The following is a 16,384-nucleotide window of genomic DNA, read 5'->3' as shown; positions in this document are numbered from 1 at the left end:
AAAATCCTGCAGGTTCAATTGCTTATGATGTTAGTCTTTATTTCCTGCCAAGCTGTGTCTGCTCACCTTGCTGTGCATTTTATACCAGAGCTGGCTGTTCTTCACTTGTGTGCGTTCTTGCATTTTTGAACATAATTGTAGGTGCATTATTAAAGCTGGATAGGGATCTCCCGTGAGAATAGTATTTCAGGAGAAAGTCCTGGTTTATCCGGATCCAAAACTGTTTTGTGGGGACCTATCGGTTTCAACAAAGTATTCGTTGTAAAACATTTCTCTGGCTCAGGGTGAAATTTCTGGTCAAGAGAGAGAGCATGAATGAGCATACACATGTACGCAATGCATGATCCAGTTAATACAGAATTCAGTGATTAAAACAGTAAATTGAGGTGGGGAAGACCAAAAGTCAGTTTCTGGAGATCGACCAGTAATTTAAACCAGTACTTCCCCACCTCAGATGAGTACTCTGCTAAGTAGTCTACTGGCTATACTGAGGCGGGGAGCTCTCCTCTTAGAGCTGTTCAGTTGTGTGAAATTAATAGAAGGACTGACTCTGGCTTGGTAGTTGGGGCATTCACCTGAGACTCTGAGAGCACTGGGTTCAAAATCCTACTCAATGAATATTTAAATTAATTTCATCCCATTTCAGATGAGAAAAAAAATGTGAAATCTCAAAAGCGTTCCTAGGACAGGATAACAGCTTTCCATGTAGCTCTAGCGTACAGATAGTTTGTAAAGACGTCTAAAAATATTTATTATGTTGTTAAGATATGTATTCTTGCTTTTAGCTAATCTTTCCACCTGGTTTGTGCAGCTGCTGCTTCCTCCAACAAATCAAGTCCCCTACCCCTCCTTCAGTCCTTTCTTACACCACACAAACACACTTGCATGCAGTTCTCCATGTGAAGAATAGCGATGTGATCCTCACCCCCCAAGAGCCATTTCCCTTCTTGCTACAGGTACCATCTTCCAGATCTTCCCCACTGGTACCTCCCTTGTTGTTCTCATCTCTGTAAAATCTTCTAACATGACTAGCTTCCCCCATCCTCACTCCTTTTGTGTCCTAACTCAATGGTTGTGAGTTTTTAATCTGGGTGGGAGCATATGAAAGGATTCTAGCAATGGAGAGGAGAGTCATCAATTGTGATAGAAGGAGATGTTACAGTCTAGGCCACCCCTACCCTCACCCCCCTTCTTTGCAGCTGGATTTTTTTCCCCTTCTTTCCTGGTGTAGTGCTTTTCTGCAAAATGTCCTTGGAACCTCATTGAAGCTAGACATGCACAAGAATTCTCTCGCCTAATCTGTCCAACTTCACTGTGGGAAGCCACAGCCCTGGTCTTTGCACAGTGCCTGAGAGAGTCAGCACCAGCTGCTGTGTAGAACACCCTCAGGAAGGCAAAGCCTCTCCTTCCTTCCACACCAGCCTAACAAAACCAGCCAAAGCTGTGGGAGCTGTCACTGTTTTTCCAAAGGGGAAATGTAGGTGCCAGTTCTGCATGCTGTCCTCTACCCCCAGCACTTCTAATGGAGCTTGTGTTCTGCTTGTAGAATATTTACATAAGCTGGTATCCAGATTTTTAATTTGACCTGTTGCCTGTTATCCCAGGGGCTCCTGATGTTTCCTAGCCTGGGGACTGTGTCTGTCTTATGAACACGCACTGAGGAGGGCTACAGCTTAATAAGAATAATAAGAGTCCATAAGAAGCAATCAGGATCATTAACCTCTTGCTCTGAACTGTAGTAGTGTTACTTTGCTCTCTTGTACTAAGTTCACCTCAGAGGTGGTTTATTTCACCAAAAATATTGAAATCCATAGGTTTAACTGGTTTTTTTTTCTTTCCTTTTTTTTTATAAACTGATGCTGAATTTCAGGTGTGGCAGGACAGATGTGGTTTCATTTTTAAAGCTTTTAAGAAATCTTGTCTTGGGTTCAAATGCAAGATGATGATGATAATGCTATGTGTTATGTCTGGGGGAAAATGTTTTGGTAGTTACAGCAACCAGTGGGTTACTGTTTATCATACATATGAGGTGTAGCCTTTGAAGCAATAACAGAAAAATAAAAAAATTTTCCTCTATTTTTTAGGTATTAATGTTGGTCCTGTAGTGGCAGGAGTCATTGGGGCCAGGAGACCACAGTATGATATTTGGGGGAATACTGTAAATGTTGCCAGTAGAATGGATAGTACTGGAGTACAAGGTAAAATTCAGGTGAGTACATACCAATAACATTTGTTTAAGCTTGAAATTTCTCCTAATTATTAGCAGTCCTATGGTTGCATTTCTAAGGCTGCTTAGAAGCTACTTCTAAGGATTTCATGAAGATAATACTGTTCTCAAGATGATTCAGATGCCTGGTTTGTACTGATTCTTCTTTTATCTGGTGCACTACTGTGAAGAGACAAAATCCTCAAATGATCATTTGTCCAAGTACAATGACAGATTTCACATTCACGTTCTTACTGTAGTGTATTCAGTTGGATGGATTTGGGTCCAAGTCTGCTGCCAAAAACAGTTCTTTATTTTGGGCTTCATTACAGTTTTGCTTAAGTAGGAAAGTACAGGGTATGAATTTGCAACAGTTGGCATCCTGTCACATCTTCTTTTGCTTGTATAGCTGTGTACAATCTTTCTGGACTAAGGAAACTATAAATATGTTGTTATTATTCTGCAAGACATTGGTCTGGAAAACTGTTGTTCCAAAAATGCTCTTGCGACTCAAGTGAAGTTTTGGAAGCTTTTATCCACGCTTTGTATTTGGTGTCCACAGACAAAAATTTCTATTCCAAATATTACCACCCAGGAACTATTGGAGTTATTTGACTCAAGATCTGATACTTACTTGAAGCCTATCACTAATTATTATTATTCCCCAAATCACTAATTATTATTATTCCCCAAATAAGTTCCAAGTGAAACTGAAAACAAGTTATTCATTCCCTAAAGCATCTTTCATCACAAGTAGTAAAAGTGTCAGAAATATTTTTTTTGTTTAACAATAGTAATATTATGACTACCTAATGAATAAAAGCATCAAAAACTAACACTGTTTCTCTTTAAACAGGTGACGGAGGAAGTTCAGCGGATATTAAAGAGGTGTAGTTATGAGTTTGCATGCCGGGGAAAAGTCAGTGTAAAAGGAAAAGGTGAAATGTTGACCTATTTCCTTGAAGGAAAGGCCAATGGAGACAATTCCCAAACACGGTCATTAAACTTAGAACGGAAAACCTACCACTATGGGAAAGCAAACATTCAAACCAAACTTGGCACCAGTTGTCCCTCGGTGTCTTCAGCGACTAGCTTTACTGTAAAACCTGGGGTTGGAACACTTCAGGCGCCAGCCACCCACACAAATCAAACACTACATTACCTTCCTTCTGTGCCAGCTGTGAAAGAGGCATAGAGCAAGGAAATTTGGTTGTGCCATCTGCAGTAAACTCCGATGAGTAACGGTTGCCTGAATTTTCACCGGGAAGTCAAATGTCGTTGGCCATGGCATAAACCAAGGATCACTACAACCCAACCAAAGAGAACTTGGGAACTGCATAAATGAACTCTTGGAATGGAACAAATAAGGGCTAGCAACTCTGTTAGGTTAAGTCAAATATTGATTTTCTGGATATAAGGAATATTTTCTTGGCATTTTTAAAGGTGAATGCTATAACTACGAAAAGTAAAAGTGGCACTGTATGTGTGTGCATATATATACATATATATTTATATATGCACATATACCAACTATATATATATATATATAATATATATATAAAATATATATACACACACACACACACCCCCACAGATAGATAGATATATAAAATATGTATTTATTTACACATCCACCTGCAATGGCATAACAAAAAGGTTTCTCTAGTATTATAGCTAGCGCTATTGGGTGTGAGGTAGTAAAGCTGCTTATAGGAACACGAAGTTGGGTAGTTGAAAATTATCTGGGGCTATAGCAAGAATTATGGAAACTTTACTCGCAGTGCTTGAAATAAGTTGATAAGAACCAGTAAGACAATTGGTAACTGAAAGCTGGACTAAGCCGACTGCAAAACTGATGCATTTTTTAATGTTTATTTGCATATTCCAGTAGCTTTGAATGGGTTGTTTTAAAATTCCAGTGCAATGGTATGAAGAAATCAGAGCTTAGGAGTATAACAGGATACTAACAAGTGTTCTTTCTGTTAAAAGACAAAAAAAAGTAACTAAAATACTGCATGGAACCTTTGATCCTATGTGAGCCAGAGGTGCCATCCTGTGAGCACAGCAATATGCTTATGCAATACAGAAACAGTCTTTCCTGCTTTATGCACACTGCCAATTTTATTGAAGACAGGAACAGTGGAACACTGTTCTTACCATTTTTTTCACTAAAAGCATAAATTGTGTTGCTCAGTGCAAGGGATTTGGGTCTGCCTTTTTGAATTTCTTAAAGGGCTGGCCTGTATCAGTTGCAAATATGTTGTTGTTAGTATTGTTATATTTGTATGTTTGCCAACATACTTTTTTCCCCTTCTAATTGCATGCCACTATTTTCTGATACCTACACCAACCTCACTCTTCCTAACTGTACGATTAGAGAAAAACAACATTTTTTTTTTCAAGACCTGATTCTGGAAAGCAAACATTATGAGACTTTGCTGAGATGAGGAACATTCTTATAACTTACAAGGAGTTTAAGAGTTGATTTTAATTTACAGAAAAGAAAGCCCACCTTAGTTGCTCTTAGTTTTAATATAGAGATAAAGCCCCCAGAGATTGCCTCAGTGTGCAATATTTCAGTTTTAGTCAAGCTCATGTGAAATCCACTTCTGTATTAAAAATGAGGCAGCCACAGATCACACTAGTGAGGGTCCCAAGCCACACATGGTACATGGATTGCTGTCACAACACCATCGGGGAGAAGCAAAAGTTAAACACTCAATGAAGCTTTCTGGAATGGAGACAAAAACTTAGGGGAAGTGTTAACGGTTTTTGGAGGGGTTTTTTAATTTGCTAAAGAACAGATCTGCACCTTTTCTGCTATGTAATGCAGACATTATACTCAGTTATTGTCCCACTGAAGCCACTGAGGGGTTCTGGTAGTGGGAACAGTATTGGGTTTTCAGTGCCATCACTCTCCCACTACAGACTTTTATGATAGTAAAGTCAACTTATCTATCCTCTCATACCACCCTCATCACAGTAGAATCTGAACATTTAATTGAATGGGAGCCAATCCTTGTAGCTGAAACAAGGGCCCATTGTGCATCACTAATTTGTGATGCACTTGACTTCACTTGACTAATTTTTGTAGCAATAGTCAGTGTGTCAGCTACATTTTTTATTATGGAGATTGGAAATTAGTTGTGTAATTAAGACACTGAGTTGGACTTAAGAAATGTGATTTAGTTCTTGGCTATGCCATGGACTTCCTGTGCAATCTTCCACAAAGCACTTAATTGCTGTGTTTCTCTGTTTGTAATAACGGTCCTCTGTTTCACAAGGGTGGTGTTAGGAAAAGTTCAGTAATATTTGTGCAGTGCTCAAATGCTGTGGTGAGGGTGCCCATCTAAAGAGCTAGGTCATGAAAACTAGAGAGAATACGTTGTAATATAACTACATAGCAGTAAACTAACTTCATGCAATTTTGCAATTATATTCTTAAAATACACCTTCGCATTTCCCAATTTTTATATTGGAGAAGGGAGGGGAGGAGCTCCAAAAGCCATGATAATGTGGCTACACTACTTATTCTGTACGTTTTATATCATGTGTTACCATCATATATTAAGCTAAACTTTTAAGCAAAATGGAAAATATCATCTATGTGCAATTCCATCAGTTAAAAATTTAGGCCGTTCAAAAGTTATGAGTTAAACTAAGCCCAGGCATAATTTCACTGATATCAAAGTAAAACACTATATCTTTGCATTGATGCTGTTTTAGAATAGTAGTAACACTTCAGAACTGCAATCATAGAATGAGCACCAAGGAACAATTTAAATATAGTATTTCTTAGGCTCTTTTAAATTGTAGGAATTGTAGGGACGGCATTTGACATTTTGGCACCATGGGGGGGAATAGGAGAGTGAGTGCTTACTTCTCTGAACAGGGGCTGCTCCAGTTGTCATTGCCTCAGCAGTTGCAATGGTGCAGGCTGAGGGCTGCCATTCTGGTGCCCTCTCTAAACTGGTACCCAAAGCTGGTGGATTCCTGCTCACACCCCAAGTTATGTTACTGGGCATGTTCTTACCAACATTTTAGCCACCTCTCAGTGAGCGTGATTAAAAGCTTTCAGTTATATATTGCTACTGCTTTCCTCCATAATCAAAGGCATGTGACCTCAGCAAGGACACTTTCCATGTAAGCTTCAAGTATTCAGTTGTGTTTGCCATATTCATAGAACACAGCGTGCTTTTTCTGTTCTGGTTTCTGTTTGTTTGTTATATAATGAGGAAGTGTGTCCTTTCCCCACAGCTGCATAGTTTAAGAATGCACAGTGGAGAAACATGGAAGATTTCAGCTCTAAAGCAAACAGTTTAAAAGCTATGAGCATGTGACAGTGAGATTACAGTAGAAAATGTTTTGCATCAGTTACAACAGGCTGTACTGTTCCACTCACCATACTATCAGTATAAGAAAACTGTGTTTTTGCCTCTCTGCTCTTCCTTCTTATTAACAATTATTTCCCTATTTACCCTTCTCCAGGTACATTTTTTTTTTACTTTGCATATTCTGCCTCTCCCCGCCTTTATTTCCGTAAAACTTTAGCAACCACTATCCAGGGAAAATTACAGTACTAATTGTGTTACATCAACAAATGCAGACTTGCCAAGCTTGAGAAACTGTTCTTTATATTTCTTTGTGGCAGCCATCTGTGGATAATGTTTGGCTTAATCCAAAGCCACTAGAAGTAATTTCAAAGATTCACAATGATTTTAATGGACTTTGGGTCAGGTCCATTATTACTCATGCAGTAATATATATTTGATGCATTTACTAGTTTTCAATTAAAGCGCTGAGGTTTTTCACTGGGTGATCTTGCTGTAGCCCCACTTCTAGGGGGGTCGATTCTGCCCTTTGTATGTCTGTATCTCCTCCTACTAAGGAAGCTCAGCTAGGAACATGGTGGGCAGAATTCTCTCCTGTGTTTTAATTTTATTCTTGTGTAGCTGTCAGCTTGAAGCAGTTGAACCAGAATGAGCCCTTCACTAAAGAGGTCCCACTTTTGGCAAGATGGCTTTCATGTCTGTGGGTAGCAAGCACAATATTTCACATCAGTTTGCACGTTTTCTCTTAAGATAATAGTAATAATTGAAGTCTTTCATTCTTTATATAAGCAGATAAGTATCAGAAGTCTTCAGACTTTCTTCTCTCTTGGGACCTAATTCAAGATATTCCTATGCTACCTTTATCTTTAAACAATTTTTTATTCTAACATTGAAATTATGAACTGGCATTCAGTTGAACTACTGGCTAGATATTTCCAAACATTTTACACTTGCATTGATTAGAAAGCAATTTTACCCAGCAGGTAAAGTGAATTGGTTCTTTGTAGATATTTTCATCTGTGAGCATTGACGTTACATCGCTGTCACCTGAAACACATGCATATTAGTTAGCTCTGCTTTCTCCAAGTGAGATTTTTGAGAGAGCCTAAAGTTTCATCTCATTAGGTGCAAGCATGTGTTCTTTATGGCCCCCATTGAAATCAACAAGAGCTTGAGGGGCTATGGGTTCCAGATTCTACTTTTGGTTTTAATTTCCAATTAAATACTGGTGTTAATTTCCAATACCATTGCTAAAGTTGCTCTCTCTGTACAACACAGTAACTGAGAAAAGATTACAGGCCTGAATGTCTTCCCCATTTTCCCCTGTAATGTAGTTACAATGCAAAGAAAATACTTGGGAAACATTGTTGTCAGAAAACAATATATGCCCTGTGCCATTTCTGTGCTCTTGATATGAGTATATTAACAAGTACTCAAAATGAATCATTTTCATTCATTTAATTATCTGCTTTGTAGCTGAAACAAAACATTAATTCAGTCATCAGCAAGTCCAAATTCTGTATATTTCCTGTCTAAACAGGAGGACTATTTAGCCATAATGTTCTTTCAAGTTAGAGTTTTGTATTGCAGTGAAAAGCAACATTTTTTAATTTGTGATAAAACTGTATTATAATGCCTTATTTATTTTTAATCTTGTACAGTGTTAAAAACATTGGCCTTTCATGTATTATTCACTTTAAAATATGTATTGTATGAAATTTTGTAAATAGTTTTAGCTATGACAGGTTATTGCATGTACACTTGTATAAAAATGCAAAAAGGCACACTTTTAACAAATGTCAATGATTTTTGTAACAGAAGTTTTACATGTGCATGAAGATTATAAACCCTTTGGAAATGGATGTCCTTTCGCTTTTCCTTGCAATCTACTGCATGCCACTCATGCCTGACTTCAGTAAAACAAAACAGTAAGTTTTCCTAAACGTTTTTGACATATCACTTTTGACACACAGTTTAATCCACTAGTTGCATGTGCGTTCAGCAAAGCAAAAGCAAAATATAAAAAAGCAAAAGAAGAAGCAAATCTATAATCTACTTATCATGGTCTGCCAACCTCAGTGTTTCTAGGCCCATAATACGATATATGAAATGTGCTATCAACATCTATGCTATCTTTATACGGTACCTTTTGGTCCTTAGAAGCAATAAACTCCACATACTGTAATATAAAAAGTGAATGGATATACTAGGTTATAACAGTATAACATCTGGCATTCAATGGGTACCGTGTGATGACACGTTTGAATTATGAGAGGCATCAGGGAGAAAGACCAGGTGTCTGATTCATCATTGCTGTATGCAGGTGCAACACTGCTGAAGGTATAGGAGGCAAATTTGGTCCATTGATGTTACCCAGATTGTATTTTTATGTGGTAATAAGTTATTGTATCTGAAAAGTACACAATTCAAATATCATCTCTCTATATATAAAAAAATAATAATTCTATGGCCTTATTTTGACTCATGTTGTTCCAGAATGAACTATAGTTCCACACAAAGTACTGAATAGAATTGTTATAAAAAATAAACTTGGCTCTTCGTTTTTTCTTTTTTCCCCCTCTTGAATCTCCTCTATAAAGTACCAGTCCTGCTCCCATTGAAGTTAATGACAAAGCCCCCATTGATTTACAGTGTACCAAAACCAAAGGTAGATTCTGATATCAGTACACTGGTAGAATAGAGCAGAATTTAATTCTCCAGTTGATTGGAGCGTATGCTTCAGAGGAATTTAATTTGGTCTCTTACATAGGAAAAACGGCCTTTGAATAATTTCTCCATAATCTCCTGTGAAAACATGGAATCCTAAAGATACTGGTTTTATATTTAACAACAAAAATAGCAAGCATGCATCATTTTTGAAGCTGTACTATCTTGTCTTGTAGCTAGGTAGTATTTGATGAACTATTTAAACAACTGCTATATAATAAATCAATAATATAATGTGAGATCACTAACCACAGCACAGCACTGAGGTTGGTGGCTTTGGAGAAAAGTGCATGTGTGCTCTATGTCATGTGTAGGACTTGTTCTGTGGTTAACATGGACTTTTTATATTTTGTAGATTTATATTTAGTATAATAATAGTACTTTAAAATTATTTGACTGAACTGGTCACATGACTGCATGATTAATTAACATGACTCTTTCTGTAAGTAACCTTGTCATCATAAATGAAGACATTGATCCTTACTTCATACTTCAAGTACCTTTGATCTCAAATCTTTATAGTGTAATATTGGCTTCTCATAATTTGATAGTTAATCATGGAAATATGATATTCATCTCAAATTCAGTGGGTGCTTAATTGCAAATGTCATGTAATTATTATGATGACAACTTGAACTATGCCTCAACCTCTCCACCCTTCAGCCTGACATTCTTCTGTTTCTTTCCTCACTGGTTCCTCTCCTTTTTTGTTCCCTTCCTTGCCCAGCTTTCGGACTATTTCTGACATACATTCTCCCATCATGGTCCTAGTTTCTGTTTGCTTTGTTTTGTTTTCAAAAACAAAACCAAGAAATAAGAGCACATGTATGCAGGATCTGCCTATTGGCCAGCATTTCCCTTTTGAAATGTTGAACAGCAAATGGGTGCTTTGAAGCAAGACAGCAGGACAGTCAAAAGCACGTAGCAAGTGTGGCCCAAACTAGAGAAAGGTATGAAAATCTGCAGTCAGTAATGAGCAGAGGGAAGAGCAGTAAGGCTGGATCCTGCTCCTTTAGAAACCAATGACAATACTCCCGGTGGGTTCAGTGGCACCGGGTCAGGTTCTAACGACCTAAGCCAGCAACCTACTCAAGCGTACACTTCACATCAATAGGAGTAAAGCATGTGCTTAAAGTTAAGTTATTATTCCAGTGCTTGGTTGAATCAGGTCTTAAATTTTAAACTTGTTTACAGTTCATGGTAATGTATAACATCTCTCAACGGACTTTTTTGGAATTGTCTTAGGAATTTTTTAAAAAATACTTTGGAATGCTCTATTTTCTTCTTTCAATGCCTGTTTTATAACAGTAAAGCATTTTAGATGATAGATTAGCACTGGCTCATGTGCAGAGCCAACATGCTGGCTGGAGGCTCTTGGCTTTTCTTGTGCCTTACCATATGCTTTAGGGGACTGCTTCTCTGATCTGTTACTCCAGATTTAGCCCACCATGGCTCCAATGAAGCCAAGTCATACTGGCATAAAAGTAGTAGGAGAGAATGGAGAAGCAGGCTCCAGGGTGGCATCTGTATGGAGCATTTTTGTCACTTTCCTCCCCAGCTTTGTCCAGCACCAGCACAGCTGCAATAATACTAGATTTGTGGGTCAATCTTTTAAATGGTATACAGCTCCCATTTAGGAAGTCCAAACAGGGGGACAGAGTTTCCAGCATGCTAAACTGTTCCTAAAATCTGGTTACTGAGTTCGGTGCCTAAAAAGGGTAACTGAGCAACTTTTGAAAATCTGGCCTTGCTGTGCAGAACAGGTTGAGAAAACACATAAGTAAAATGTCTGTTCTCAGACTACACTGAACTCCTATCTCTTGCTAGCACCAGTATAGCTAGGCAGTAGGTGTTAGAACTGCTAAAAACTGTCATCGTAGACTAGGCCAATGCCAAGGTGTGCATTAACTACAGCAATGCTGCACACTATTGTGTCTTATTGCTTAAGTGCCTGGCATGCTGCTTGTATCGTAGATGTGTCAAAGCTAGGAGCAGTTAACAAAAAAACTAGAGATTGGAGTTAACAAACTGAAGGCATTTTAAGCTCTTTTAATGGGCTCTTTACAATTTGGGTGGCTTGGGGGGTTTCTTCCTATCACTTTGAAGTGGAATCAAGTGATGCATCAACATGTTCGGATTTAAATGTAGTTCAATTTAAGGTGAACTGTGTGCGTTATCACAAAGAAATTCTTTGTGTTTAACAAAATAGCCACAATAAAAATCCTTCTCCCAATGGTATTCTTGCTCTTACTTTTATAGCAAAGTTGATTTATATAAGGCTTGATTTGGAAAAATAAGTGTGATTCTAAACCAACTGCCTAATTTGCATCTGTGCACACTGGCATTTCTGCATACAAATTTGAATTAATCATATGTAAATGAAAAAATTGTAGAGTCCAACGGGGTCTCGCAGGTCATTTAGTCCAATCTCCCTGAATGGATGCTGGACTGGTTATTTCTAAAATGTCCCAGATAGATGCTAGTCCAATGTTTTTTGTGAACCTCCACTGAATAAAATTCTACAAGTTTCTTAGGCAGCTTGTCCCACTCTTCCTGTAGTTAGGTCAATTGTGAGGAAATGCTTCCTAAGATGATATTGTAGTAGTTTAAACATGTTAATGTTGAGTTATCTCCTGTGCATCAGTGCAGCCAGGCAAGCATACGTGTAGCCGTCCAAATGGGAAAGACTTATAAAACTCTGGGAGGGGTAAAACCAGTACACTTCCTTAGAAATTAAAAACAGATTTCAATGGAGAATACCTTTCTATAAAGTTTTGAAACAACACAGAAACCCATAATAGGGATTAAATTTTTAATGAAATTTAGCAGAACCTTTCCAGCTTTAACCTTCCTTCATATGGGGTCACAGTTAAGGTGATTTAGCTAACTGGGATCATTACAGGATTGCATTAAATCAGGAGTGGGCAAAATATGGCTTGTGGGCCAGATCTGGTCCACCAAGGGATTTTGTTCAGTTTGCAGCAGGTCTTTTGGTCCCACCTGGCCCAGCTGCACAGGCTGTGGCATGTGTAGCTGGTTATGCCATCCCCTGGTATGCAGCAGGGCTGGGGCAGCAACAATGGCCAGACTCCCTTCCTAGCAGTGGCAGCTCCTTCTGGCTGCCACTGCCACTAGCCCCAACCCGCTGCCTGGGCACCTCGACCCAACTGCCCCACACCCACTGCCAGCAGTGGGACCCACGTGGGCAGGACATGCAGCCAGGTGGATTGAATAGGGGTGCCAGTGGGTGAGGAATGACGTCCAGAACGAGGACAGGTGGGTAGGGCCAGGATCACAGGGCAGTGCCAGCGCAGAGCTGAGGGCTGGGGCAGAGCTGTGATCCGCTCCCTGTACAGCCCCACCACTGGAACTCGTAACGATCTCAGGGGTGTGTGGGAAGCTCCTTGGGCCTTGTCCCTGCACTGTCGTGGCCCCACAATCCAAACTGCAGCCTCAGCCCCACCAGCCCATCCCCCTCTTGGATGCCCTTCCCCACCTGCCTGCAACCTGATCCCATCCACCCAGCTGAGCACAGAGCAGAGTCACTTAGTTTTGATGAGCTGTTGGAGGTGAGGGGTATTGACCTGGCACCGGTCATAGAAGAATGTCAGGTTAACCCAGCCCACAACAGCTCACCAAAATTTCCTAAGTGACCTTTGGGCCCAAATAATGGCCCATCCCTGCATTAGATCGTAAAGGTTAATGAATGCTTTCAAATAGGTATTTTTCGTAAGGTATTGATGTGCAAATGACCAAATTGAACCTGGAATTCAGGTAATTGTGACCTGAAATATCACATGTAATTTTGAAAATAAGTCACTGTCCCATTAAACATATAGGCATGCCTTTCTAAAATCCAGTATTTGGGGCCAATATTTGTAGGAGGATAATCTGTGCTGCAATCAGGAGATATCTGTTGATGCATTTACACCTTTGATCCACCATTAGATTCTGTGCCCATACACATGGAAGGCGTACCCATGTGTACTCCTTTTGGAAGCAGCATTTGGGGCTGTTAAGCAAACCAATATATAGTAATGCTGCTTTTGCACCACATGTCTATTAGGAAGAATAATTTTGCTTCTTACTAGAATTGGGTCTCATTATTAAGCATTTACAACAATGTACATATTTGTATTTTTCAGAAAGATTGTATATTATTTAAATTGAAATAATAGAATAGTATTTAAAACACGTTTTTAAGTACTGTAGACTTGCAGGTCTTCTGCCTGATTCTACAGTCTGTGAAGATGCCCTTTAAACTTTTCAGTTTAAATTATTACTGATTTTCGTTACATGCCGTATTCATTCCAGTTTCTTAAAATCAAGTCTATTTGTTGAATGACTGAAAAAAGCCAAATTCTCCTCACTTATGCACACAAATAGTCCTGTTAAAGTTATTGAGAATATTTACATGAGTAAGGACGGTAAGATTTCTCTTATGGTCCAGTCTTTAGGGAAAGATTGTTCCTTTATGAAGAGAGACATTTGTGGGACTCTCAAATACATTTCCTATTAGTTAGATACATGTTGTTGCTAGGCACCTTTGTTGAATTTCACTTTTGCCTGTAGTTTAGCTTGCACAGATTGTCATTTTGGAATTTCCTTTTATATAAAAAGAACATTAACACTGATTTCAATTCCAGTGACTTAATTAAAGCCCCCAGTTTAAATACTGGCCCAACCAAGTCTACTGGAAGTTTTGTTGCTGGCTTCAGTTGGGTCAGGATTTTGAATGGAGCCTCTGATTTTGAAGGTGAGGTGTGAAGCAAAAATGCAATCTAAATTAAACATAATATTGAAAATAAGGTATGCAGTATAAACTATAGTTATATTCTGTGGGATGCAGTGCACAAATTTTAATATTTTAAGCATAAATCCGCTGTATGCTTCCCAAATTGTTTTAAATATTCTAGACATGTTTAAAGGATAAATTATGCTGCAGAGAAACTGCAAAAGGGGTGAAATTCAAGTCCAACTGAAGTTCTGATGATTTCCTAGGGGTCAGGATTTTATCACTGTACCAGTGTACAGCTGGCACATTAATGTTAGTTACTCCTTGTCTTGCCCCCAAGAGATTTTGTTTTGTTTTCTAGGACCCCATTTTTCATGAGTGGTCTGGATGGCCTGTAAGACATTCTAAAGGGTTTGATGGTCTAATTTGAGAAGGGTAGAAAGAATGTACGCTGTCTGCTCTCTGCCTCCTGTGTTTTTGCTTTCTACTAATGAAAGGTCCAGTACCAATCAGGTAGAAAGCAGAAAATGGAATGTGTCTATTTCTACAATCAAAATCTTCCTCTCATGAGATGATAGTTGACGTTATTATCCATTGAAGCTCCATGAAATGCTTAAGGGTGTCCCAAAGACATTTAAGCTTATCAATAAGAAGAGAAATTCTAAGAGGAGAAAGAGCCTAGTATAAAGTAATTCTGCTTTATATATTCAAATATATATGATAACACATGCTTCAATGTGGCTTACAAGCACTGCATGCATTATTAAAGAGGAGATTTAGGTAAGCAGTCATGGTATTCATTCAGTAATTTACAAAAGCATTCAGTAGAAATAATTCTATCTGCTGTTTAACCTGCACTACAAGAAGCTTGCAATTAATTGTATATTCTTCCCAACTTGTTTACATAATACAAGTTATTTAAAATATGTTCTTTATCACCATATACAGTACAAAGCAAACTAACATTTCCCTCAGTTGTGTTGGTATAAAGACCTTATAGAAGATCTTCATAAGCCTGATCTAAAACCCATTGAAGTTGATGAAAGCATTGACTCCAATCAGCTTTGGATCAGGTTTTATATTATGGGACCAGTTCCTCTCCCACTAATGTCAAAGTGGGGGAGAAAAAGTTAACCATTGACTTCAAAGGGAACAGGATGAGGCCTACTGTGTTGTTATGGACCATCTATGTAGGTAAACAATATCAATATTCATAGCTTTAAGGAACACACTAGTGGGTGAAGATGTCATTTTTTCAATCTACTGTAGCCCACTGATGCTTAAAGGAAATATTTTATATATCTACACACACGCACACATACACTATATATAAATACATACAGTACAAATACAATAACTTAACAATGGGTAACTTCTAATGATAGATTTGCATAAATAATACGGGTCTATTTTTATGTAAATAGAATATTGTAGAGTATCTTCCAGTCTTTTTCAGGATTGTTAAATTGAGAAGAGCAATTGAATATTTGTCCTATTTTTTATGTTACAAAGTGAATGGACTGAAATGTTAAATGTGAATGTAAATTTCTTATTGCAACTTTTATACTGAGTGTTTGCACTACTACAATTTCTGGAACCTAATTAAAAAATAAAGGAAAAATTTGCTTGAATAAACAGTTGTTTTCCTGAGTGATATTAATTCCATCACACTACATTGTTCTAGAAGGTTGCTTTTCACAGTCTAAGAACTCTAGAAATCTTACAATTTTACATTCACAATTGCCTTATACCAAGGGTGTCAAGATATGCTTGAGGGCCAGATCTGGCCCATGAACACTGTCATCCAGGCCCCAGTACTGCCCCTGGGTCTCGAATTGACCGCATGCAACATGTGCCAGACCAGCCCTGGACAGAGGGCCTGGCAGGTGCACCGCATGCAAGATCCACTTGCGTGCAGCACCCACTCTGGCCAGTTCAGCATCTGCACTGTATGTGGTGCCCACCTAGGCCAGTCCATAACTGTGCCACCTGGGCAGAGATGATGCTATTTGTAGCACAGCCCCAGAGCAGATGTCACATGTGCTGGATCTGGCATGCAGAGGGGATGACAGGGGAAGCGCGTGGGGATCCATGGGCCTGATCCAGGCTGGGGATCAGACCTGTACAACTAATCTGGCCCATGGGGCCAGATACATTGACCACACCTCTGCCTTAGACTACAAAGCCCTATGGGCTGAGTCCTACTTCTATTGTGAGTTTTGCATTGACTAGACTGTATGCACCCATACCCTCTGCAAAAGCAGAGAGAAGCAAAGAAGTGCAAATACTGGTAAAATATGGCCACAGAGAAGTGCAGGAGCAACTAGACTGCAGGCTACCTCCTTTTCCCTAGCCAGCAGTAGATGTATATAACACACCCAATGG

At 38.9% G+C, this 16,384-nt stretch overlaps 1 protein-coding gene across 1 annotated transcript in view; it reads left to right on the top strand.

Moving 5' to 3' along the window:
* Positions 1 to 15,592, top strand: part of ADCY1 (adenylate cyclase 1) — a 274,667-nt gene extending 259,075 nt beyond the window's left edge. The window contains exons 19-20 of the mRNA XM_090049959.1: positions 2,085 to 2,209; positions 3,063 to 15,592. Coding sequence (XP_089906085.1) covers positions 2,085 to 2,209; positions 3,063 to 3,401 — 464 coding nt within the window. The 3' untranslated portion in view covers positions 3,402 to 15,592. The remainder of the gene's footprint in view (positions 1 to 2,084; positions 2,210 to 3,062) is intronic.
* Positions 15,593 to 16,384: the final 792 nt, after the last annotated feature.

This window comes from Crocodylus siamensis, chromosome 5, assembly GCF_052110815.1.
Source record: "Crocodylus siamensis isolate JL-2025a chromosome 5, ASM5211081v1, whole genome shotgun sequence".
NCBI lineage: Eukaryota > Metazoa > Chordata > Crocodylia > Crocodylidae > Crocodylus > Crocodylus siamensis.
This window is presented reverse-complemented; position numbering and strand designations above follow the sequence as displayed.